Here is a 24,687-nt window from a genome sequence, read left to right as displayed (position 1 = left end):
ACTGTTTAATTGATGCGTGTTGTTCTTTGTTTGTTTGCTCTGGGATGTTCGAGTCCATTACTGTATTTTCTTCTTCTTCTGATTGCACATTATTTTGTTCCAGTATTTGTTGTACTTGTTGTTTGATGTTTTCTAATTCTGACTGGGGTATCCTGTTATTTTTTATTATTACACGGATCTGATCAGCTAGTCATTGTTCTGTTAAAAATTTTAATTCTGGGTATCTGGTTGTGTATACTTGTGACCTGTATCCAGTTGTGTTGGTTCCTAAGTTTGTTGCTTGGTAATAACAGAACATGAGGTGTCGATTAACTTCATCTGACCATCTCATCCTCTGTCTTTGTTTTCCTTCTAGGGTGGTTGCAGGAAGCATATCCTGTAAAACACCTCTATTTGGATTTAAATCATTTTCCATGTGGCTAGCAGTGTCGTTACCATTGTGGACGGGCATAGGGTTCAAGCGTCGTCCCCGACCATGACAGCACTTGTCCGAGGCTTCATTAGTTCTGTCCTGAACCAACTAATCACACTAAAAGGGGGGTTAGCCCTATTAGTGGCTTGTTCTTTTCGTCGCCTTTTACGACTGGCAGAACATACCAGAGGTCTGTTCTTTTCCCAGGCCTCCACGGGTTTTATTATTATTATTATTATTATTATTATTATTATTATTATTATTATTATTATTTCGAGGATACAATCATAGCCGGGTAAATTTAATCAAAAAGTTAATTTTGGTAATTGTTAATTCGTTACTGGAAAAGTCAACTTCGTCAAGCATCAGAGTGTTACTTTACATGAGATATATCGGAAATAAAAATGTTTCCGAAATTTCCTGGCAGATTAAAACTGTGTGCCAGACCGAGACTCGAACTCGGGACCTTTGCCTTTCGCGGGCAAGTGCTCTACCATCTGAGCTACCGAAGCACGACTCACGCCCGGTACTCACAGCTTTATTTCTGCCAGTACCTCGTCTCCTACCTTCCAAACTTTACAGAAGCTCTCCTGTGAACCTTGCAGAACTAGCACTCCTGAAAGAAAGGATATTGCAGAGACATGGCTTAGCCACAGCCTGGGGGGTGTTTCCAGAATGAGATTTTCACTCTGCAGCGGAGTGTGCGCTGATATGAAACTTCCTGGCAGATTAAAACTGTGTGCCCGACCGAGACTCGAACTCGGGACCTAGCTCAGTTGGTAGGGCACTTGCCCGCGAAAGGCAAAGGTCCCGAGTTCTAGTCTCATTCCAGCACACAGTTTTAATCTGCCAGGAAGTTTCGTATCAGCGCACACTCCACTGCAGAGTGAAAATGTCATTCTAAAAATGTTTTCATAAAAAAAAAAAAAAAAAAAAAAAATAAAATAAAAAAAAAGTTTAATCATTTAGTTTCATAATTATTTTGTTATCAACATTAAATCACACGAGAATCAAAATACAGGATAATCGGAGAATATCTCTCACAATGTGCATATTTCCACTCAAGAACATCAACACATATGAGAGCGAGGCTTGTTTAGAAGACAAAAACAAAAATGTTCGCCTGGAGCACTTCTGGGCAAAGGGGTTTAAAGTTTTCATCAGCTTCTCTAACAATTTCGATTCGACCACATGTATGGAATTTATGTTTGCAATGAACAGTTTACTATGGACCACTCCACACTAGCTGAGACACACCACAGACAACTGATGCAGTTTACAATCCTAAAGTATTTGTTCTCCTGAACCGGATACAAAATTCTTGTACTCACTTAAATGTGTCCACGGATTTTCATCTCTTGTGAAGATAGAACAAGTGCCACAATTTACCTTCCACAGTCAAACCGCTAACAAAAAGTAGTACTTAATGTGAAGGAACAACATTCAACATCTGATCACATTAATCACACACACTCCAGCTTAGCCAGTTGCTTACATATCCTGAACTTGTGAGGAAACAAATTCCGCGGGCGGTGCAACGTCATTTTTGTCGTAGACAGTAGGTACCTAATTAATCTTAACGGACATGAAGAAAGTTAATGAAAGTTAAAGAGTATGTTTATGTTTGTTAAAATCAACTTAATCCTTAATATGTTACTGGAAATGAATTTGTGAGAATGGCCTGTGTTCTACTGAGAATGATCGCACTGGCAAACGACAGCAGTCTCTCCCACGAACATTTTATGTAGTGGGAACACCACAATACACGATCTGTGCAGACGGTGCATACGCAGTCACATAACACAGCAGGGGCAAGATGCGGCAAGGTGAGCGGTAAAACTTGCTAGATGTGGACGTTTACCGGTATGCCTCGGTGGCGCCCCCCGGACACGTTATTACACGTGCAAAAAAAGTTGACAGTCGGTGCGGTGGCTGATGGGAGAGACTGTAAAAGCATTTCTCATTTACAGTTGCTCCCATCAGCCACCACACCGAGTGTCAACTTTGTTTGCGCAACTATTACAAACACCTCAGAGAAAACAGACATAATACTGTGTAAATGCTCAAGACAAGCCTTAGATCTTAAATCGTGTTCAATGTGGCCAGACATATTAACTAATGTGTGTGAGTTTACGAGTTGCTAATATTTGGGTCCGTCTTCACAACTTATGTTAGATAGTTGGAACAATACAGAAGATTACCACTGAAGACGTGTTTGTCATTCAGTATCTGGAAGCTGTCAGAGGCACTTTTACAGCATCACTCTGCCTGGACACAGAGTCGAGAGGAACAAGTTAGCACACAGCCGCAGTACAGAGTAGCTGTGCCAAGACAACAAAACTAAAAGGCAACTGTATTCGAAACAGAACAACAGAGGGTAGCCCAGACCACACCACACGGAGATCCACCGTACAGTGTTCCCTGCTCATGGTGTTACTGCTAAAGACACCACACACACACACACACACACACACACACACACACACACACAATTTTTCCCTGTATAATTTACATCATCAAAAACACTCTGGAACCGCAACTTTGAGAATACCAAGGAAGAATTTTCACACGAAGCTGCCCAATACAAGTCCTCAGCCTGAAACTAATAATGGAATAATACATGTACAGAAATAAACAGCTTTTTACTTCATTCATAGATTTCAAAACAGCATATCATAGAATCTATACTTTAAAAAAATTTAAAAGGCGTAAGATATATGGTCTTCATCCCAAATTGATACAAATCATCTAACTAAATTTAACAGACACAAATTCCAAGGTAAAGTTCATGAAAGAAATTTAAAAGCTTTTACAATAAAAACCTGTCTTACATAAGGTGATGGATTATCCCCACTGCTTTTCATCTCTCATCTCCCCCCCCCCCCCCTCCCCCCAAATGCGCACATACTCGTGCCCCACCTGTGAACACGCACACCAAAAATCAAAATTGGAGCGAAACCATCAATAAGAACAAAGTTCTGGGGGTTAGTGGATGATAAACTCTCTTAGCTCTTGACATGTTAGAAGTTCCTGCCCACATCACCAATATCAAAAAAATTGCATTAAAAAACAAGATTCAAGTATCAACGGTCCTTCGCGAAAACTGAGGACGTGCTCACGAAACCCCTTGTGTATAAGTAAAGTCTTCATAATCAATCGAAAGATGTACACAGGTCTTTAATTCGAAAAATCTTGGCGAAATCAAAGCATAACATAAGTGAGAAAGAAACGTGGATAAACAAAACCAATGAAATGAAAAAAGCTCAAGTCACACACGGTCAATGTATAATATGAAATGCTGTCGACAGAGACTAAGCTCCAACACTGTAAAGCCATAACTCTCCTGAAAGCCACTTGTGACTACAAAACACTGCTCCAAATTACAAATTAAGGAAGAACTGATCAGCTCCTCAAAACTGAAAGAAGAATCATTGTGACTTGCATAAATAATAAACACCAGGTCAAAGGAGTCTGGAGAATCTTACCCAATGAAATTTTCTATCAAGAAATTGACCCAATCGCCAGCACAATGAAGAAGAAAAGAATCTCTCATTTCTTTCTCAACCTGTGACTGCACTGAAACAGTATTTTACAACTCGTGACGAGAGATCTTAGAAAGACGACAGAGGACAATGGATCTGAGAAATTCAGCAAGACCTTAAAGTAGCTGGAATCCATATAACAGATGAAGAGAACAAAGATAAAATTAATACTCTTCTTACAAATCATAAATGACACATAGGAGGGCTACAGAGGCTTCATAGGAAATGAGAAAATTACAGTCTGAAAGAATGAAAAGGTACGGGTGGGCAACAACCGAACACTATAAAACCTACATCACAATCACTACTCTGCAACTCACAATTTAGTGCTGGGAAGAGGTACGTCAAACCACCTCCACCCTATTGCTCTATCATTTCACACACTAACAGCGTGTGTGAAAAATGAAACTCTGATTTTTATTACAATGATAATTTCTCCCTATGTAGATGGGTGCCAAGAAATATTTTCACATTCAGAAAAAGAAAGAACTGAAATTTCATGAAAAGATCTCACCACAATGATCAAACCACTGTTTTTATGATTGCTACACTACTTGCGTATCATATCCACGACACACTCTCCCATATCTCACGATAATACAAAATGAGCTGCCCTTTGAAAAAGTTCAATGTCCTGCTTAAATCCTATATGATATAGATCCCACACTGCACAGCAATTCTCCAAAAGAGAACAGACACGAGTAGTGAAGGCAGTAGAGACTTGTGGCATCTTTTAAGTGTTCTGCCAATGAAACACCTGTTTTCGTATCACTTTCCCCACGGCGCTATCTATAGTTCCAATTTAAGTTACTTGCAATTGTAGTAGCAAAGTATTTAGTTGAATCTACAGCCTTCAGATCTGTGTGATTTATTGAGTAGCCAAATTTTAGCAGATTCCTTTTAGCACTGGTGGATGACGTCATGCGTTTGTTATTTATGTTCAATTGCCACTTTTTGGACAGTAAAGATATCTCATCTAAATCATTTTGAAATTGGTTTTGATCATCTGATGACTTCATGAGATGGTAACTGATAGTATCATTGGCAAAAAAAATCTAAGAGCACTGCTCAGGTCGTCTCCTAAATCATTTATACACAGTAGAAACAGACAGGGCCTATGACATAAACTAGGGGAATGCCGGTTATCACTTCTGTTTTACCTGACGACTTTCCGCTGACAGCATTCATTACTTTAAGTAAATAAAGACCTAGTCGTGTCTGACCGTGATGTTAGTTTCTCAATTTGTGTGACTATCTGTCAATAAATCATTTTCTTCGAGGCAATTCATAAAGTTCGAACACAGTATGTGTTCCAAAATTCTACTGCAAATTGATGGCTGTGACACGGGTCTGTAATTCAGTGGATTACTTCTATTTCATTTGTTGAACACCATTATGACCTGTGCAACTTTCCAGTCTTTAGGTAAGGATCTTCCATTGAGGGAGCATTGTATATGACTGCTAAGTACGGAGCTATTGGATTAGCGTACTCTGAAAGGAATCTGACTGGTATACAGTACAGATCAGAGGCCTTGCCTTTAGTAAATGATTTAAGCTGCTTCACTACACCAAGGATATCTATTTCTATGTTACTCATGTTGCCAGCTGTTCTGGATTGGAATTCTGGAGTACTTACTTCATTTTCTCTGGAGAAGGAATTTTGGAAAACTGTGTTTACTAACTCCAGTTTAGTGCACTGTCAACAGTAACATTATCACTGCTATCGGACAGTGAAGGTATTGACCGTGTCTTACTGCTGATTACACTACTGGCCATTAAAATTGCTACACCACAAAGATGACATGCTACAGACACGAAATTTAACCGACAGGATGAAGATGCTGTGATATGCAAAGATTACTTTTCAGAGCATTCACACAAGGTTGGCGCCGGTGGCGACACCTACAGCGTGCTGACACGAGGAAAGTTTCCAACCAATTTCTCACACACAAACACCAGTTGACCGGTGTTGCCTGGTGAAACATTGTTGTGATGCCTCGTGTAAGGAGGAGAAATGTGTACCATCATGTTTACAACTTTGATAAAGGTCGTGATTGCGGTTTACCATAATGCGACATTGCTGCTGGCATCGGTCGAGATCCAATGACTGTAAGCAGAATGTGGAAACGGTGGGTTCAGGAGGGTAATACGGAACCCCGTGCTGGATCCCAACGGCCTTGTATTACTAGCAGTCGAGATGACAGGCATCTCATCTGCACGGCAGTAATGGATCATGCAGCCACGTCTCGATCCCCGAGTCTACAGATGGGGACGTTTGCAAGACAGCAACCATCTGCATGAACAGTTCGACGACGTTTGCAGCAGCACGGACTATCAGCTCAGAGACCGTGGCTGCAGTTACCCTTGACACTGCATCACAGACAGGAGCACCTGCAATGGTATACTCAACGAGAAAGCTGGGTGCATGAACGGCAAAACGTCATTTTTTCGGATGAATCCAGGATCTCTTTACAGCATCATGATGGTCGCATCCGTGTTTGGTGACATCATGGTGAACACACATTGGAAGCGTGTATTCATCACCGCCATACTGGCGTATCACCCGGCTTGATGGTATGGGGTGCCATTGGTTACACATCTCTGTCACCTCTAGTTCGCATTGACGGCACTTTGAACAGTTGACGTTACATTTCAGGTGTGTTACGACCTGTGGCTCTACCCTTCATTTGATCCCTGCGAAACTCTACATTTCAGCAGGATAATGCACGACTGAGTGCTGTAGGTCCTGTGCAGGCTTTTCTGGATACAGAAAATGTTTGACTGCTGCCCTGGCCAGCACACTCTCCAGATCTCTCACCAATTGAAAACGTCTGGTAAATGGTGGCCGAGCAACTGGCTCGTCACAATACGCCAGTCACTACTCTCGATGAACTGTGGTATCGTGTTGAAGCTGCATGGGCAGCTGTACCTGTGCACACCATCCGAGCTCTGTTTGACCCAATGCCCAGGCATATCGAGGCCGTTATTACGGCCAGAGGTGGTGGTCCTGGGTACTGATTTGTCAGGATCTATGCACCCAAATTGCGTGAAAATGTAATCACATGTCAGTTCTAGTATAATATATCTGTCCAATGAAAACCCGTTTATCATCTGCATTTCTCCTTGGTGTAGCAATTTTACTGGCCAGTAGTGTAGTTTGCACGTGACCAAAGTCACATGAAATTTTCTGCTGATTTTGAGATAGAATTTATATTAAAAAAAAAATATTTTTTTTAATTAATGAAAACATCCTATAATGAAAGACATTACACACACACACACACACACACACACACACACACACAGATCACTTTTAAAGCTGAAAATAATGATAATGAGTTACAAAAATTTTAAAGATCACCAATAATAAAATCCTGAGTATACTCATACACTGACATTGGCTAAAATATCTTGAGCCCTGAAGCCCTAAAAATGTATTTCACAACTGTTTACTGTGAGCATAAATCTTGGAGGAGCTGACTGGAGGACAGTGAATGTATTTGTCTCGTACCACTGGCAAGCACTTGTCACATGACTGACTTTCAGTTGCTAATGAAGTAACATCAAATTCTTTTTCATTTTCTGAGCCACTAAATTCAATGTCAAGGTCAGGATAACTAGTCATATTTTTTTGAAAGCACTGCTTAAACAACAATACAGGGGACACTCGGAAAGTGTGCGTTTTGTTGTCTAATATCCAAAGCTGCACACAGTAAAGACAATATCTAGTGAAAATCACCTCAATCAAAACATGACAGCCAGGCTAAAATGTAGGACCCGATGCCCTCTAGCAGCCGAACACTTAACTATCAGTGCTAAACTGATATAAGCAGGTGTTTTTTTTTTGTTTTTTTTTTTTTTTTTTAAAAAAAAGTTCTGCTCTTAAGTTGCCCGAGTATAATTGTGATTTTAAGTTTCTGTGAAAATAATAAAAACGAGATAACTCAAGGTTTTATGTTATGGGGTTAAAGTTGACAATAAAGGTTTATACTTATCGTGAAGGGTAGACAGAGTGAAACTGAATTCCAGTGACAAAAGTTTGGAAGGTGTTCATGGATATTTTTGGAGAATTTTGGTACACTGGACTTGCTGGCTTTGTAGAGTAAATTTACAATTTGTTTCATTTTTTAGCAAAAAAATATTTGTCTTTGTACTGCACGAAAACATCTGTACAACAGCGCAAGTGCTTACAGTGTGTGCCTCGTTTGGAAACAGATCTGTTCTATTCACTTACCGTACTCGCTGTTGACAATACTAATGTTAAATTCACCCTCTGCCCTGAGGCTCGCAAGGTTTGGAACAGTAATATAATGTGTGTGTCAGATGTTCTATATTGATATATAGAAATATTTTTTCTATTTTTTATTGAGCCTCCTAATTTTGTAAATGATTAATTTGTTTTAATTTTAGGCAATTCTTTGCAAGTTTCATGTGAATTTTTAACCATTAATGTATAATTACTGGTCGATGCATATGATTTACCAATAAATCCCCAACCCTGATTCTTTCAGGAGTTGAATTTCCTTGTATAAAACAACTCCAGACATCTGATTACTTCACAAATGAGTGTGTGTGCTCAGATATTTTAAGTTACGCACAAAAACCTTTATGGTTAGAGACGCAAAGCCTTAAATATGTTGGTATTATTTGTTTTCACTCCAGGAGTCTAGTTTGGGTAATTTAGGCTCCATTTTACGCAAAGTTAAGTTTTTCATGCATCTCAATGTTTATGACATATCTCCAGAAGTGTGTGTGGTACAATGATATAATTTTGCAGATACATTCAATGGTATATGAGGATACTGTCCACAAAATGTCTTGCAAATAGAGTTTGTTTTAACTGAGTGATAAAAGTTGTGCTTGATGCTGAAGCTTTAGAGCGTGAACAGTGAAAAAGTAGTAAGTGAGAAACATTTTTTATTTTGTAAGGGTGTCAGCGAGAAAAGTTCCAAAAATGTTTTGAATTGCATGTAAGGTCTGTTTTGCAAGTCACTAGTGCCCTAATTCTCAAATACCTGACAAATATAGTCCAGGTAGCTTGCGCGCCTTGAGCTACTCTGCCTCCACATATACTGGTTTCTAATCTAAATACCTGACCTAGTGTGTGAAATCTTTAACACAAGATTATACTCTTCAATAGCACAAGTAATGAAACACTGAAGAAGGGAAACCAGAGAACTCGTCTGCTTTCAGTAGGTGCAAAGGTGTCAAAGGAAAAGGTGGACAGCACAGCGTGTACCGAGCCAGTACAATTAGTAGAGTCGCAGCAAGATGACGACACACTGAGCTCTGAGGTTCGTTGTAAGATGTTATGCTAAACAGGAGGAACTAATACTTAGTGCAATAAAAGTGGTACTGGGAGCTAACAAAGCAAAGAAGCTAAATGAAACAGGTCAACTGCCCCAATTTAATCCTCACAACACTGAAAAGGTGAATGAAATAAGTATTTGTGTCACTGGTGTTGAGAAACGGCTGATATCAATTAAATTGAACAACTCTCCAGGCCCTGATGAAATTCCTGTCAAATTCTATACCGAATTTGTGGCCGAGTTAGCCCCTCTTCTAACTGTAATCTGTCGTAGATCCCTCTTCTTGGAAAAATGCACAGGTCGCACCCGTCTACAACAAGGGTGGTAGAAGTGATCCACAAAACTACCATCCAACATCCTTGACATCGATTTGCTATAGAATCTTAGAACATAGTCTGAGGTCAAACATAATGAGGTATTTTGAACAGGATGACCTCCTCAAAGACTACCAGCATAGTTTTCAAAAACATTTATCGTTTGAAACCCATCTCTCACTTTTCTCATATAACATACTGGAAGTGTGGTGTTCAGTTGTGCACAGGTGGCATTCACAAGTGTTCGCTGATGATCCGCAGGGTGTCAGTTTTAGAGTCAACTGTCAAATGTTTCAGCGTTACCTTCGCTGAGAGAGAGAGTGCACTCGCTTTGCCACAATGTGTAAACTCTTGTCGTAGTCATTTACTGTGGTTTGTTTTTTTGCAATAATGGAGTGCCTGGGTAGAAGTGTACCGGGTGATCAAAAAGTCAGTGTACAAATTGACACACACGCTTGGAATGACATGGGGTTTTATTAGAACCAAAAAAATACAAAAGTTCAAAAAATGTCCGACAGATGGTGCTTCATCTGATCAGAATAGCAATAATTAGCAGAACAAAGTAAGAGAAAGCAAAGATGATGTTCTTTACAGGAAATGCTCAATATGTCCACCATCATTCCTCAACAATAGCTGTAGTCGAGGAATAATGTTGCGAACAGCACTGTAAAGCATGTCTGGAGTTATGGTGAGGCATTGGCGTCAGATGTTGTCTTTCGGCATCCTAGAGATGTCGGTCGATCATGATACACTTGCGACTTCAGGTAACCCCAAAGCCAATAATCGCTCGGTATGAGGTCTGGGGACCTGAGAGGCCAAGTGTGACGAAAGTGTCAGCTGAGTGCACAATCGTCACCAAACGATGTGCGCAAGAGATCTTTCACGCATCTAGCAATATGGGGTGGAGCGCCATCCTGCATAAACATCGTACGTTTCAGCAGGTGTTTATCAGCCAGGCTGGGGATGATGTGATTCTGTAACATATTGGCGTACCTCTCACCTGTCACGGTAACAGTTACAAAACCAGAATCACGCATTTCCTCAAAGAAAAAAGGCCCGATAACGGTAGATGTAGTAAATCCAACCCATACCGTGACTTTCTTGTCATGCAATGGAGTTTCCACGACAGTTCTAGGATTTTCAGTAGCCCAAATTCTGAGTTGTGGGCGTTGACAGACCCTCGGAGCGCGAAATGAGCTTTGTCGGTCCACAACATGTTACTCAACCAATCGTCATCTTCCGCCATCTTTTGAAACGCCCACACCGCAAATGCCGTCCGCTTCACTAAATCACCAGGTAAAAGTTCACGATGCCGATGGATTTTGTACGGATAGCATTGGAGGGTACGCCTAAGTGCCAACCAAACAGTAGTGTACGGAAAGCCGGTGCGACGTGCGACTGCACGAGCGCAGACTTCCCCGTGCACAGACGAACCCGCTACAGTCTCCATTTCTTCCTGAACCGACTCAGCAGCATTACGCCTCGTGCTCGGTCGGCCACTACGAGGTCTGTCGTCTAAACAACCCGTGGCTTCGAAGTTCGAAATCATTCTCACCACAGCTGCATTTGTCAACAGACCTTTACCCATTCAAATCCCCTTCCTATGGCAATAGGATCGTAACGCTGAACTAGCGCATTCCCCATTCTGATAATACAGCTTCACTAAAAGCGCCTTTTCAGGTAACATCAACATGTTGCGACTGCTGGCGCATCTGATTCTCTCTCTCATTTCAGCTCCTTTTATACACGATTGTCATGCGCAGTCACTGACGTTTTGCTGTCCAGTGCCATCTGTCGGACATTTTGTGAACTTTTTTCCTTTTCTGTTTCTAATAAAACCCTATGTCATTCCAAGCACGTGTGTCAATTTTTACCTCTCTATCTACATTATTCCGTGGTTTATTAAGTTTTCAAATTTATACTGGCTTTTTGATCACCCAGTACTTCTGTTGATAGAAGTATGCAGATCCCACAGGTGCTTGTCGGATCCTAAAGATCCAAATTGCCAATATGCTGACGGTGCCAATACAGCTAGTTAAGTTGTTCCGTGTAATTTCTATAAGCGAAATAAATGTCATCAAAATAAACACATAATGCAGATTAATGTAAAATAAAAATACACTAAAGACCTGGCCATTCTCATAGCCTACATCGACAGTATCTGTCTTAATGTCACAGTTTAGCTACTACTTTATGAAATATTAATGCAGGAACAGAATACGAAGTCTGTTCAAAAAATTGCCCACTAAATTTTTCTATGCTTACGATTTACTTATTGTGCACAGTCTCCTTCAAAATACACCACTCCCAATGCTATCTCCACATTCAGAAGCAGTCTCGGTACGCCTAAGTCCGCAAGGGCCGGGTTTGGAGAGTACAGAGGATGAGGCAGCACAACGTTTTCATTTTTTCTGCAATAGTCACGCACCAACAGGGATGAAGGACGGATGCACGAGTGCGTTATTGTGATGCAAGAGCTGTGAATCGTCTTGCCACATTTCAGGCTGTTTCCTTCTCACATTTTCTTGCAGAATGTTACATTCTTCTGCAATCTCTCAGGCAGGCAGTCTTCAATTGGGGCACACAATTTCGATGACGTTCCCGATACGAACACTGTCGGTAGATGTCGAAGTGTGTCCTGAACGAGGGTCATCTCTAACTTCTGTCTGGTATTTTTAAACTGTGTGAAGCATTCACAACACCGATTACAGCTTAAGCACTCATCACTGTATGCTTCCGGCATCATTTAGTGTGTCTCTGTAAAGATTTTAATGATTTTCATGCAAAATTTAATACAGATACGTTTCTCCTCTAACTCTGCCATCTCACAAGCCACAAAAGGTGCAACAACATTCTACCAAATACGGCACTGAACAATAACTAACAGACATTCAGCAATGAAACTTCTCTCAGTTACACATTAAACACAGGCACGTGCAAGGATACCAACCTCATTTCGCTCAAACACACCATTGGCGTGAAATTACAAATGTTCCAGAATTTTTTGAACACCCCACGTAAGTGAAAATTGTTTTCCCCGACAAAGATGTGCCTGATCGTTTGTATATTTTTATATTACATTTCTCATTTTTAGTATCTGTATCTCCCTCGCATTTACCTTTGTACAATCCTTGAGTGTTTTGCATATCATATTACATACGTACAGAATTATTTGGGAAACACATGCAGTTGACACACGAAACAGATACTCAAGTCTAGTGTGTCACTTGTTGCTACAAGTTGCAGTGTTAGTACTTCCCTGACTTGCCAAAAGGCATCATCGACAATTTTCGTCTCCCTTTGAAATCTTTGCCTCAGTCACATCTAAGAGAGGGTGAAAATCATCCCTCAACATGCAGGTGAAGTTTCAGAATAAAGCAAGCAATGTTGCAGTTGCAAATCACTGATCAGAGCCAAAATAAGCACATCTTTCACGCCTGTGCATAAATTCAGACATTCGCATTTATGTGTGTCAGCACTGTTGTACTTTCATGACCAAAAGTGTGTTCGCTACACAAAATAAACTGGTTGTATGTGTCTTTCCTCCGTCACACTGTATTGAATATAGATTAAGCAACTTTTCTGCAACAATGTTTTAGAAACAAAAAACAAAACACACTGTATGATTTATCTTCTGTTTCCTTATTTGCAGGCACGAGTCTATGATGGCATGCACAACCAAATCCCGTGTGCAATGCTTGCAAATGCGCATTCGCCTGTGATCACTCATTTTAGCTTCTGTGTGAAGAGGGCTTAAAACAGTACCGTATTTACTCGAATTTAAGCCACACTCTAATCTAATCCGCACCTGAAAAATGAGACTCGAAATCGAGGAAAAAAAATTTTCCCGAATCTAAGCCGCACCTGAAATCTGAGACTCGAAATTCAAGGGGAGAGAAAAGTTTTAGGCCGCACTTCCAAATCGAAACAAACTTGGTACAATGTAATATGAGACACAATTTAGGTTGAATGAATGACGATACAGCTGTAGTAGTTTGGTTCGAGTCGTAAGCTTAGCAGTTAAGCTTTACCAGGTAGCCGTTGTTATGCGTCAGGCGCTCCATCCGTATTTATACGGGTACCCTTCCTTTTTCATGTGCTTCGTCTGGTTTGAATTGATTGCTTATTTTTCTTTGATCTGACAAGTGCAGTTCTTTTTGTTATAGGTGTTTCCGTCACTCAAAGCTGAAAATGCATTACTGTACTGTGCCATGCATCGTTTGTCGCATTCTGAAAATGAGGGTTTACGGCCTGTCGCCGCTCACGGCATGGCTTGCTTTTGTGCACGCTACCGCCACTTACAATTAAAAAAAAAACAAAGAGAGGAATCGTCTCATTAGCGAAACAATGGCATGATACTGCTATTCGTTGCTACTTACACTGCTGCTTTCTTTGATAATGATCAACAAGAATCAAATAATGAAGTGCGTATGATAGAAGATGTTCTGAACGAGAATTTAGCGAAATTTTTTTCCGTTTGAAAATCTTTGCAGACGCCTCTTTAGTACATTACATTGTGCACAGAAATTAGAGTCATCTTAGATTTAAAAATCTAGTCAATTGCCGTGCTTCATTTCTGACTTATCACTATTAGGCATAAGAATAATACGAATATAAACATGACATGGTATGTATATTCTTCCGCTTCTGCTGTTGTCTCACTCTAGTTTCGTAGTTTATTAGGCGGACAGGATTTAAATGAGATAGCAGCAAACACGAAAGAATAAATGGCAAAATGTTTATATTCGTATTATTCTTATGGTGAAGAGAATACTGCATGTGATTCACAATTCATAAAAGTTCCTATTAGCAACCATTTCTTCTTCAGAAAGCAGAGTTGGCCATATTGACAAATATCCCAAACAGTCTTGCCAGTCGGATTTTCGTAGTACATTGAAATGCTGCTACGTTCGAAGAGGAACAATACGGAATTTGTATTTACTTCATTAGATAATGTATGAAAATGCAGTGGTCGAAACTCGGGACGGAGAAGAAAAAGCTCGTCTTCCACCTTTTTATTATTTATTTACTGACGCAGAGGTTTTGGTGCCAGTATTTGTCTTTGTGCCTGTGAAGCATGCCTGCGTAGCGCTACGTATATTCGACGACAGAAGTTAGTTGTGGCGGCACCTACCAACATTTTTCAGAACTTCCGCTTACTTTGCACTCGATTCTAAGCCGCAGGCAATTTTTTGGATTACAAAAACAGGAAAAAAGTGCGGCTTAGATTCGAGTAAATACGGTATTCTGTGATTGCATTCCTTATCACAAAAGGTGAGGCACCAAAAATCACATTCACAGAAGGCTGAAGGAAGTGTGCAGAGATGTTACAGTGGATGTAAGCACCGTCAGACGACGGTTTCGCCGTGGTAGAGAACCTGAAGGGCAAACACCAAGGCCGATATAACACGGAGGGGCTTGCGGACGATGAAGTGACTTCACACGACATCTAGAGGACGTGCTTCCTCATTTTTTGCAAACTAGGTGAACAGACTCTATCCACTAACAACCCCCTCAAGAAATCTAAAGCACATCTTCAGCGAATTTGACCGGCAAAAGTTAAGGTGGATGATGTTCTTTTGCAAGACAATGCAGAACCACACGAATTGCTAATAACAGCTTGATAAGCTTCAGGCACCAATATCAAACTGTCGATGTTCTAAATAAAGGAAAGAAATAAAATTAATAAGCATTCAATTAGCAAAGTTTTCAACATGGCTGCATGGTCAGTGGCCATTTACAAAGTAAAATTCAAGCAATAACAGTCCTCGGTCGCAAAAATTAAGTCTTTTGACCTGGTTTCAGCACTACTATGAGTGCCTTCATCAGAAGTAAAACATTCAAGCTGACCTATAACCTAAGTACAAAAATTATGGTTTTTTTTTTTTTGGGGGGGTATAAATGTAAGTACTGACTGACAGTACAAGAAAGAAACAGTACTTAAATGTCAGGTATAAAATAAATATCAAGCAATACACCTTTAGTCACAAAATTTTTGAAGTAGAACAGATGGAAGGCAAGACGCTACAGTCTCCTCACACATGTCAAGTTACAAGTAGCATCAGATTGAAGCGCCCACGTTAGCAATTGCGGGCAGGTGAACATTACACCAAGAGTGCCATCTAGTAACCGCAAATACAAACTGCTTACTGAACATTCAAAATATAGACAGACAAATACTATGATGAACATTATTTAGTACATGAAGAAAAGGCAATATTTTATCTGATGTCAGCAGACATGGTAACATTTTGTCTACATAAGAGCTTAGAAGTACAGTTTAAAGGCTGAAAATGCCATTATAGAATTACAGAGGGGGCTGAATGACTCAGCGTGTAGAAAAACGATACAACACGAAATGATTTTGTGTTCCCTCGTGCAGTTACCGAAATGTTTTTTCTACCTAAGTCGACTCATAATTGGTGTTCTTTTGCAAGACAATGCAGAACCACACACCAGGTAGTTCAACACCGGCAAAACTGAAAAAATTCACGGGGAAACCTTGACGTCACCTCGCAGCCGCCAAAGAAGTGCAGACTTCAATAAATTCTGTGCACTAAAGTGCGTGTCAATTATGACAGCGGCCGAGTTTAGGTTCGTTCTGCGCATCTGATGTCACAAAACACAGTCAGCCAATGAACAGAGAACAACATTGCCAGAGCTCAACTGCAGTGCAGAGAACGGACGAATGTCTTCAGTTTTAGAAATGTTCAGTCATAAATAAAGTAACTGAATGAAAGCAATGTCTTGATAGCAGAATTTCTTTTATAGAAAGTTTTGAAAAAGCATTCTTTATACCAGTTGCTTCATAGTCTATTATTTAATTAAACCAAACTAGCAATAAGCCTCCTAATTCAGGCGATACCAAGGAAAGTTGTTTGTATCATTCTCACTAACCGCTTTTTCGCAATAAAGAACAGCGGAAATTGTTTATTTCCTATTGTACTTTGACGAAACGTGAGTAATTCATAGTCATACCAACAGTGTTTGTCAGTATTTTGCATCCTAGTCTAAAGTCCTCCATGAACAAAATTTAGTGAAGAGCTGCATTAGCGTAATGGTTAAAGTGTTTGGCTGCAAGGCGAAACGTTCTGAGTTCAAATCTTGGTAAATGCTTAATATTTTCTTTATTTAAAAACAATATCTAAGTGTCTTACATCATGAATTTTATTCGTTTGAATGTAATTTTTTGAAATTTCTAGTGGCGACTGAAATCAACCATACAGAAAGTATACGCTATGGACTTTTACTTCTGCAAACTCTTCAAAATTTCATGCAGTGGTTTACTACATTTAATGCTGCACAACAACTGCGTTGAACATCGAAACAAAATTCAGTCGTTTATGGGGGGAAGGTAACAGTCAAGAAGATGTGTAAAAATAAAATTTTTGGGCCAAATAGTTTTTGTGAAATTGAATGATAAGTGTGTCAAAGCAGTCTGAACACCATGTGTCTGCACAGGCGAGCAGTGCAGTGGTGACAAAATCGTGCACAGTGCGGAATGCGGGGAGCACGTCTCTGTAGCAGCGAAAGGCTTAATGCGGCCGTGGTGGCTTTACTTCATTAACTGCGCGCTCCTCCCTAAACGTAAATTTCCTTGGCGCGTGCAACTGGCAACGCAGCAATCTCCCACGTCTGGGCGGGAATGCACGAACCGCCAAGATAAAAGAATTGAACTATAGTGGCTGAGAAAGCAAGACCACAATTTCTACTGCACACGTATATGTGCTCTCATTTCAAGGTGGAAAAAAACTGTCGACAAAATGAAACTGTGAATGTTATAGCTGGTATCCCTTGTATATGGCATTTACTTTTGTTGTAAAGAAAAAAAAATATTTGGTACTGCTTTCTGACTGACTCTCATACAACACAGCATACAATAGCTATACTTCATACTGTACTGGCAACTAGGTAATGCTGGAACAGCCAAAAATACACGACTACCGAACCGAGCCTTTCAACACCTAACTTTTACCGATTCGGCGCTAAAGAGCTGTCGCAGACACGCCATATACGAGACAGAAGGAAGGGAGGTTACCTACCGCCCGTGGCCGTCAGCCGATCCGCGGGGCAGCCTTCGAGGACGAGAGTTTCGAGCAGAGGGCAGTGATCGCAGAGCACCCCCAGAGTCGCGTCGTCCACCACAGTACCGCACTGCGAGAGCGCGCGGAACGACGTGAGGCGGCGGAAGGGCGCGACGAGCAGCAGCCGGTGCACCAGGCGCAGGTGGTGCTCCAGGTGGCCGGGACCCGCCACCGTCAGCTCTGTGAGGTCCGGCGACAGCCGCTCCACCACCTCCGCCAGTGTCGGCCGGAACGCCACCCACGCCAGTGGGGAGAGCGACACGAGGATCTCGCCCCGCGACATCGTCACGCCCGTGCCGTGGCACAGCTCCAGCGACAGGCTGTGGAAGCCGTGCGCCAGCTTCGTGATCTCGAACGCCTCCTTCAGCCTGTTCTCGCCTTTGCCCCGGTACCGTAAGTTCCTCCACAGGCGGCTACTGTGCGTCACGCTCTGCCACCGCCTACTCACTCGGGAGCAAGTGACGATGTCAGAAAATGGTAAGTAAGTGAACACCTCCAGCAAAAGCTCCTCGGGAAGCTCTTCTATGCTAGTAGGTGCCATCAGGTTACCTGAAATTACGGATCGTTTTAAAAGACGAAAATACTCTGATATACTTCAAACCAAAATTTATCGTTTGAACTTAAATCCCTACATATTATGAAAATAGACATATATACGGACGTGTGTGTGTTCGACAGTTCCCCCTAAAGCGTGGACAGATTTCAATCTAACTCTGTACATGTACCACTTACTGTTTGGAAAGAATCACTGTGGGACTGACAACCGTCAGCCTATAAAAGGGGTGGGGGTGAAAAAATGAGTGCAGCCCACGACAAACGAATATCCAGACTTAAGTCGTGCAGTATTTAACAATGTGAGCACTTCGTAACTTGCAATAAACTTCCTTTACCGAATTTTTTCTAGCTGACAACTGCCAAAAAATGATAAAAAGAAAAAAGTCTCTCAGTTACTACATTTTTGCTGTTCACGAGGCATTACGGCTTTTACTTATTTACTCCTACCTGTGTTTGTGACTGTGACACATTTTGCAGATAGTATTCACATACACAACTGAATGTACCTGCAAAATTCTACCATTACACGACACACAGTACAGGATATACAGCATCATAAACAATAACATACACAAAAAACTGCAGCATCATGCATGAAAATGAAACTGCAGGGTGAAATTCGTTAGATTAGATTAGCACTTGTTCCATAGATCATGAATACGACACTTCGTAATTATGTGGAATGTGTCAAGTTAATAAAAGGTGTCTATACAAGACATTACATTACACAAAATATTACATGACACTTAATATTTTTATTTTTATTTATGTTCATTATTTATTTATTTATTTATTTAGTGGGGTTGGGGAAATTACCCATTTACTATATCCAAAAATTCATCTAATGAGTAGAAGGAGTTGCCATAAGAAATTCTTTTAATTTCCTTTTAAATGCTATATGGCTATCTGTCAGACTTTTGATGCTATTAGGTAAGTTATCAAAGACTTTTGTGGCAGCATAATTTACCCCCTTCTGAGCCAAAGTTAGATTTAACCCTGAGTAGTGAAGATCATCCTTTCTCCTAGTGTTGTAGCCATGTACACTGCTATTACTTTTGAATTCGTTCAGATTGTTAATAACAAATTTCATAAGTGAATATATATATTGTGGGCTACAGTGAAGATCGCTGGCTCTTTAAATAAGAGTGTGCAAGATGATCTTGGATGAGCTCCAGCAATTATTCTGATTACACGCTTTTGTGCAATGAACACTCTTTTACTCAATGATGAGTTACCCCAGAATATGATGCCATACGAAAGCAGAGAATGAAAATAGGCGTAGTAAGCTAATTTACTGAGATGTATATCGCCAAAATTTGCAATGACTTTAATAGCATAAGTAGCTGAACTCAAACATTTCAGCAGATCCTCAGTGTGTTTTTTTCCAGTTCAACCCCTCATCAATGCATACACCTAGAAATTTTGAATATTCTACCTTAGCTACCGATTTCTGATCGAAGTCTATATTTATTAATGGTGTCATTCCATTTACTGTGTGGAACTGTATATACTGTGTTTTGTCAAAGTTTAATGAGAGCCCATTTACAGAGAACCACTTAATGAGTTTCTGAAAACCATCGTTTACAATTTCACCAGTTAATTCTCGTCTGGCGGGTGTGATAGCTATACTTGTATCATTGGCAAAAATTACCAGCTTTGCATCTTCGTGAATATAGAATGGCAAGTCATTAATATACCAGGTGATCAAAAAGTCAGACTGATAGGGGGCGGGGGTGGGGGCGGGAGCACAGACAGACAGCAGGGAGATGAACTAATAGATGTCAAGAATAAATATCCAGGAAAGCTGGTTACTTAACTAGTTAGTATACAAATAACCTAGGAGTAAAAGATACCATTCACGAAATATAAGACAGTATTGGGTCTTCGAGACAGGTGGTGGCGCGAGAAAGGGTTGGGGTGGGGTAGCTGGTAGCTCAGACACCGTGTTATATGCCCTCCAGGAAAATGATCACACTTTAAGTTATTCTCGGGATTGAGAGCTGGCTGAAGCCTGCAGTAGAAAGCTCCGAGATAATTAGCGATTCGTGGAAAGTATATCAAAAAGACAGATTAACATCATAGTAGGGGTAGTGTTCACTGCATCTGACAAAACTATTGTGTATTGTTTGCATGTCCAGGTGGACTGCAGTTAATTGTTTTATTTATTTTCTTGTATCAGCAAACTGATTCCACTGTGAAAAAAGAAGTAAAGAAATATCCAGAGCATGCAATATTGGTTGTGATTTTTATCTTCCAGGTATACAATGGGACTTCTAAAGATTCACTGCACAGGTTACAGACTGACAGGCTTGTGAAATGCTATTGAATGTGTTTTCCGAAAACTGTTGAGCAACTAGTTCAATAGCACATAACCAATGGCATTTTATACCCTGTAACTACAAACACACCTGATCTTTCAACAGCATCAGTATAGGGACAGGGATTAGCGACCATGATATCATAATGACTACCGTATTTACTCGAATCTAAGCCGCACTTTTTTTCCGATTTTTGCAATAAAAAAAACCGCCTGTGGCTTAGAATCGAGTGCAAAGTTCTGAAATATGTTGGTAGGTGCCGCCGTAACTAACTTCTGCCGTCGAATATATGCACCGCTACACATGCATGCTTTGGAGCCACAGATAAATACTGGCGCCGAAACCGTCTGCATCAGTAAATAAATTAAAAGAAAAGGTAGAAGAATGTAAACATTATGCCATGTATTCTTTTGTGTTTGCTACTATCTCATTTAAATCCTGTCTGCCTCACAAATTATGAAACTAGGGTGAGACAACAGCAAACGCGGAAGAATATACGTATCATGTCATGTTTATATTCATATTATTCTTACGCTCAACAGTGATACGGTCAGAAATGAAGCACAGCAACTGACTAGATTTTTAAATCTAAGATGACTAATTTCTGTGCGGAATGTAAAGTACTAAAGAGGCATCTGCAAAGATTTTCAAATGGAGAAAAATTTTCGCTAAACTCTCGTTCAGAACATCATCTATCATACACACTATTATTTGGTTCTTGTTGATTATCATCAAAGAAAGCAGCAGTGTGAGTAACAACAAATAGCAGTCTATTGCCATTGTTTTGCTAACAAGACAATTCCTCTCCTTTTTAATTCTAAGTGGCAGTAGTGCGCACAAAAGCAAGCCATGCTGCAAGCGGCGACAGGTCGTAAACACTCATTACCAAAATGCGACAAAAAATGCATGACACAATACAATAATGCATTTTCAGCTTAGAGTAACGCAAACACCTATAACAAAGAGAACGGCACTTATCATATCAAAGCAAAATAAGCAATTGATCCAAACCACACGAAGCACCTGAAAAAGGAAGGGTACCCATATCAATACGGACGGAGCGCCTGGCACATATCAATAGCTACTTGGTAAAGCTTAACTGTTAAGATTACAACTCGAACCAAACTACTGTAGCTTTATCTTCATCCATTCGACCTAAATTATGTCTCATGTTACAATGGACCAACTTTGTTTCGACTTGGAGGCGTGGCCTAAAACTTTTCTCTTCCCTTGAATTTCGAGTCAAATTTCAGGTGCGGCTTAGATTCGGGAAATTTTTTTTCCCTTGACTTCGAGTCTCATTTTTCAGGTGCGGTTTAGATTCGAGTGCGGCTTAGATTTGAGTAAATACGGTATGTTTAATAAACCAATCAAGAAGGCAAGCAGAGTATTTCTGCTAGAAAGGCTAGATACACAACTGTCCCACTTAGGTGATGAATTGATATCAGGCTCATTTCATATCAAGTGTCCTAGGGCTCCCAGTGCGACAACCTCCAATTTTGATGAAATTTATACAGTATGTACCTGAGAGACCTGCATTAACTTCTGCAAAATTTCAGGTTCACCTGTAATTTGATTGAGGCACTAGAGCCATTTTCAGGTTCACCTGTAATTTGATTGAGGCACTAGATCCATTTTCCTGAAGACCACTTTTTCAGAGACTGGAAAGTCGTGAAGAAATCTTCAATTTTGGCATGGCACTGTTCTTAATTTAAAAGAGTTAGCCCCTTGCTTCTGGGCACAGTGGTACAACTTTTTGTGCTCAACACACAAATTATGCAAGTAAAGTTCAGAAAGCAATGCTTTTGGCATAATGTCAGTTCAAAGTGGGTAACAAATCATGTCATGACAAATTTACCCCACTGTTTAATAAGTATTGTCTGTATGGCTGCTAGACATTTCACAAATTAGGGCCTAGCTTGTGGGTTTAATTACTGTGCTACAATCCTGTAAATCTGCTAAAAATGTGAATGTAACAAATTATACCTGTGTTCTAACTCAGGTATCTCAAAATGGACACCTACCACATTACATTCATAAACACCAACCAACAGAGCATGTTTCATTCTATTAGAAATACTTATTTCCATTTTGGGATTTCTGTGGGATAAGGTGCAAAAATTTTGCCTAAACTCTCCTGCGGGAGAGCTCCTGTAAAGTTTGGAAGGTAGAAGACAAGATACTAGCAGAAGTGAAGCTGTGAGGACAGGGCATCAGTCGTGCTTCGGTAGCTCAGATGGCAGAGCACTTGCCCACGAAACGCAAAGGTCCCGAGTTCGAGTCTCAGGCGGGCACACAGTTTTAATCTGCCACGAAGTTTTAAAAACACACGCACTGCAACTGTACCGTTGGAGGCAATCACTGATTATGCAGTAGCCTTTTAGTTCTTCATTATCACTGTAGTGAATGAGAAATGGATGCAACATAGCTTGGCTATTTTTCAAACGAAATCCTTGAACTGGATCTTTGACGATATAGTAATAATTTTCAGCAAAATACATTAATGTAATCAAATCTCCTGCTTTGAGACATTCTTTAGTCAACTGCAAATTCAATCTCTGATACTTTGCAATGCAGTGGTGAGTGGAAAGGGCCAAAAGCTTTGAAACTTAATTCCTCAGTGTATGTTTCAAGCAAAATTTTTCTGGTTTCAAGTGCATCTCTGTCAGTGTGAATCCACTATTTAAACGGAATTGGATCCTCAGGATTAATATCTGCAAAAACACTTTTCAAAATTCCTTTAGAGCTTCTGTTCCTGGACATCCATCACAGTGATGAAGTATGCTATCCTCCCCCCTCCTCCGAATTACAGAAAATTTTGCTCAGTAAAATTTTATAATCTTCTTTTACTGGACTGTGTGCCAACATTAGTTTCACATTCTGTTGTATTGTGCAGATACAAACTGAATGTGAACTAGCTGCACCTACAGTTGCACAACTATGGCCTTAATTCACAAAACTTGGAAAATCCAATTCCGGTCTATTTTTATTGTGGTAAGCAATGAACATTTCTTTTAAGATGCTCAGCAAAAAGGACTTTCAGTTTTGAACCTTTTCTCCACCTATCCAAACAGTAATACAGTCCTTTCTATCTGGACAAATCCGGCTAAATTCTTCATCACAAAAATATCCTGTGACACTTGCCTTCACCGCCTCAGAAAGCTCTTTCCCACATTTACCTTTGCCTGTGCCAGTATTCCCCATTCAGCTTTTAACTTTCAAGCCTTTCTTAGCATTCTTTCTGGAATACAAAGTACCTCCATAGTCTTTTTGATATACCAGCTTTGGGGAGCTAAGGTCAAAATTTGAATTTTCTTATATGATTTGATACATGTATTTTCTCTTTCAATTCTTGGATCAGCTGGCTGCATGGTTGCTCCAGTTCAATGCTACAATTTTCTTAATAATAGCAACTTCCATTTTTTGTATTTTTTGCTTTGCATAGCCTTTTGTATCCCTTCCATCAACTCACTGGAATTTTAATGGTGATATTCCAACACTGTTAAGCCTGCAATCAAATTGTGAGGAACATTAGTCTCATCATCTTCATCTGATTGAGGTGTAACTTCCATTTGAGCATATTCGTTGTATCAAACTCTTTTCTATGGTTGGGCACATTTTTTGGCCTGGTTTAATATCAGATGCAGTTATCCTTTTTAAATGGTCTGCTGTTTCCACTTTTTCGTCCAGTATGGTTTTTCTTACCAAAAGAGCTGCAGCATGATCTTTGCAAAAATTCAAACCTTTGTTGAAGTAAAGCTTCACAATGGAAGCATAGCTACACATTTTGAATAGTGCCTAAACCACTCCATCAAGTAAGCAATTTTTGTAGTTCTAATGATAGTTCCTTTACAGTTTTCAGTCCTTTTAAAGCACTGTAAGTCATTAGATGGTACGGGGAATCATCATTTCTATATTTGCATGCATTTACTTTATCTCGTTTCTCCAATTTAATAACAGCTTGATGAGCTTTAGATGCTAACATCAAACTGTCAAGTCCTAAATAAAGGAAAGAAATAAAATTAATAAGCATTCAATCAGTAGAGTTTAAAACATGGCTGTGTGGTCAAGGACTGTTTACAAAGTAAAATTGAAGCAATAACAGCCCTCGGCCGCTAAAATTAAGTCTTTTGACCTGGTTTCGGGACTACTA

At 40.2% G+C, this 24,687-nt stretch overlaps 1 protein-coding gene across 1 annotated transcript in view; it reads right to left on the bottom strand.

Annotated features, from left to right (window-relative positions):
* LOC126426493 (F-box/LRR-repeat protein 7-like) overlaps positions 1–24,687 on the bottom strand; it is a 49,971-nt gene that overhangs the window by 3,683 nt on the left and 21,601 nt on the right. Inside the window, exon 2 of the mRNA XM_050088402.1 lies at positions 17,620–18,210. Within this exon, the coding sequence (XP_049944359.1) occupies positions 17,620–18,202 (583 nt within the window). The 5' untranslated portion in view covers positions 18,203–18,210. The remainder of the gene's footprint in view (positions 1–17,619; positions 18,211–24,687) is intronic.

Source organism: Schistocerca serialis, chromosome 11 (assembly GCF_023864345.2).
Source record: "Schistocerca serialis cubense isolate TAMUIC-IGC-003099 chromosome 11, iqSchSeri2.2, whole genome shotgun sequence".
Lineage (NCBI taxonomy): Eukaryota > Metazoa > Arthropoda > Insecta > Orthoptera > Acrididae > Schistocerca > Schistocerca serialis.
The sequence above is the reverse complement of the archived record's forward strand: the minus strand, read 5'-3'. Positions and strand labels throughout refer to the sequence as shown.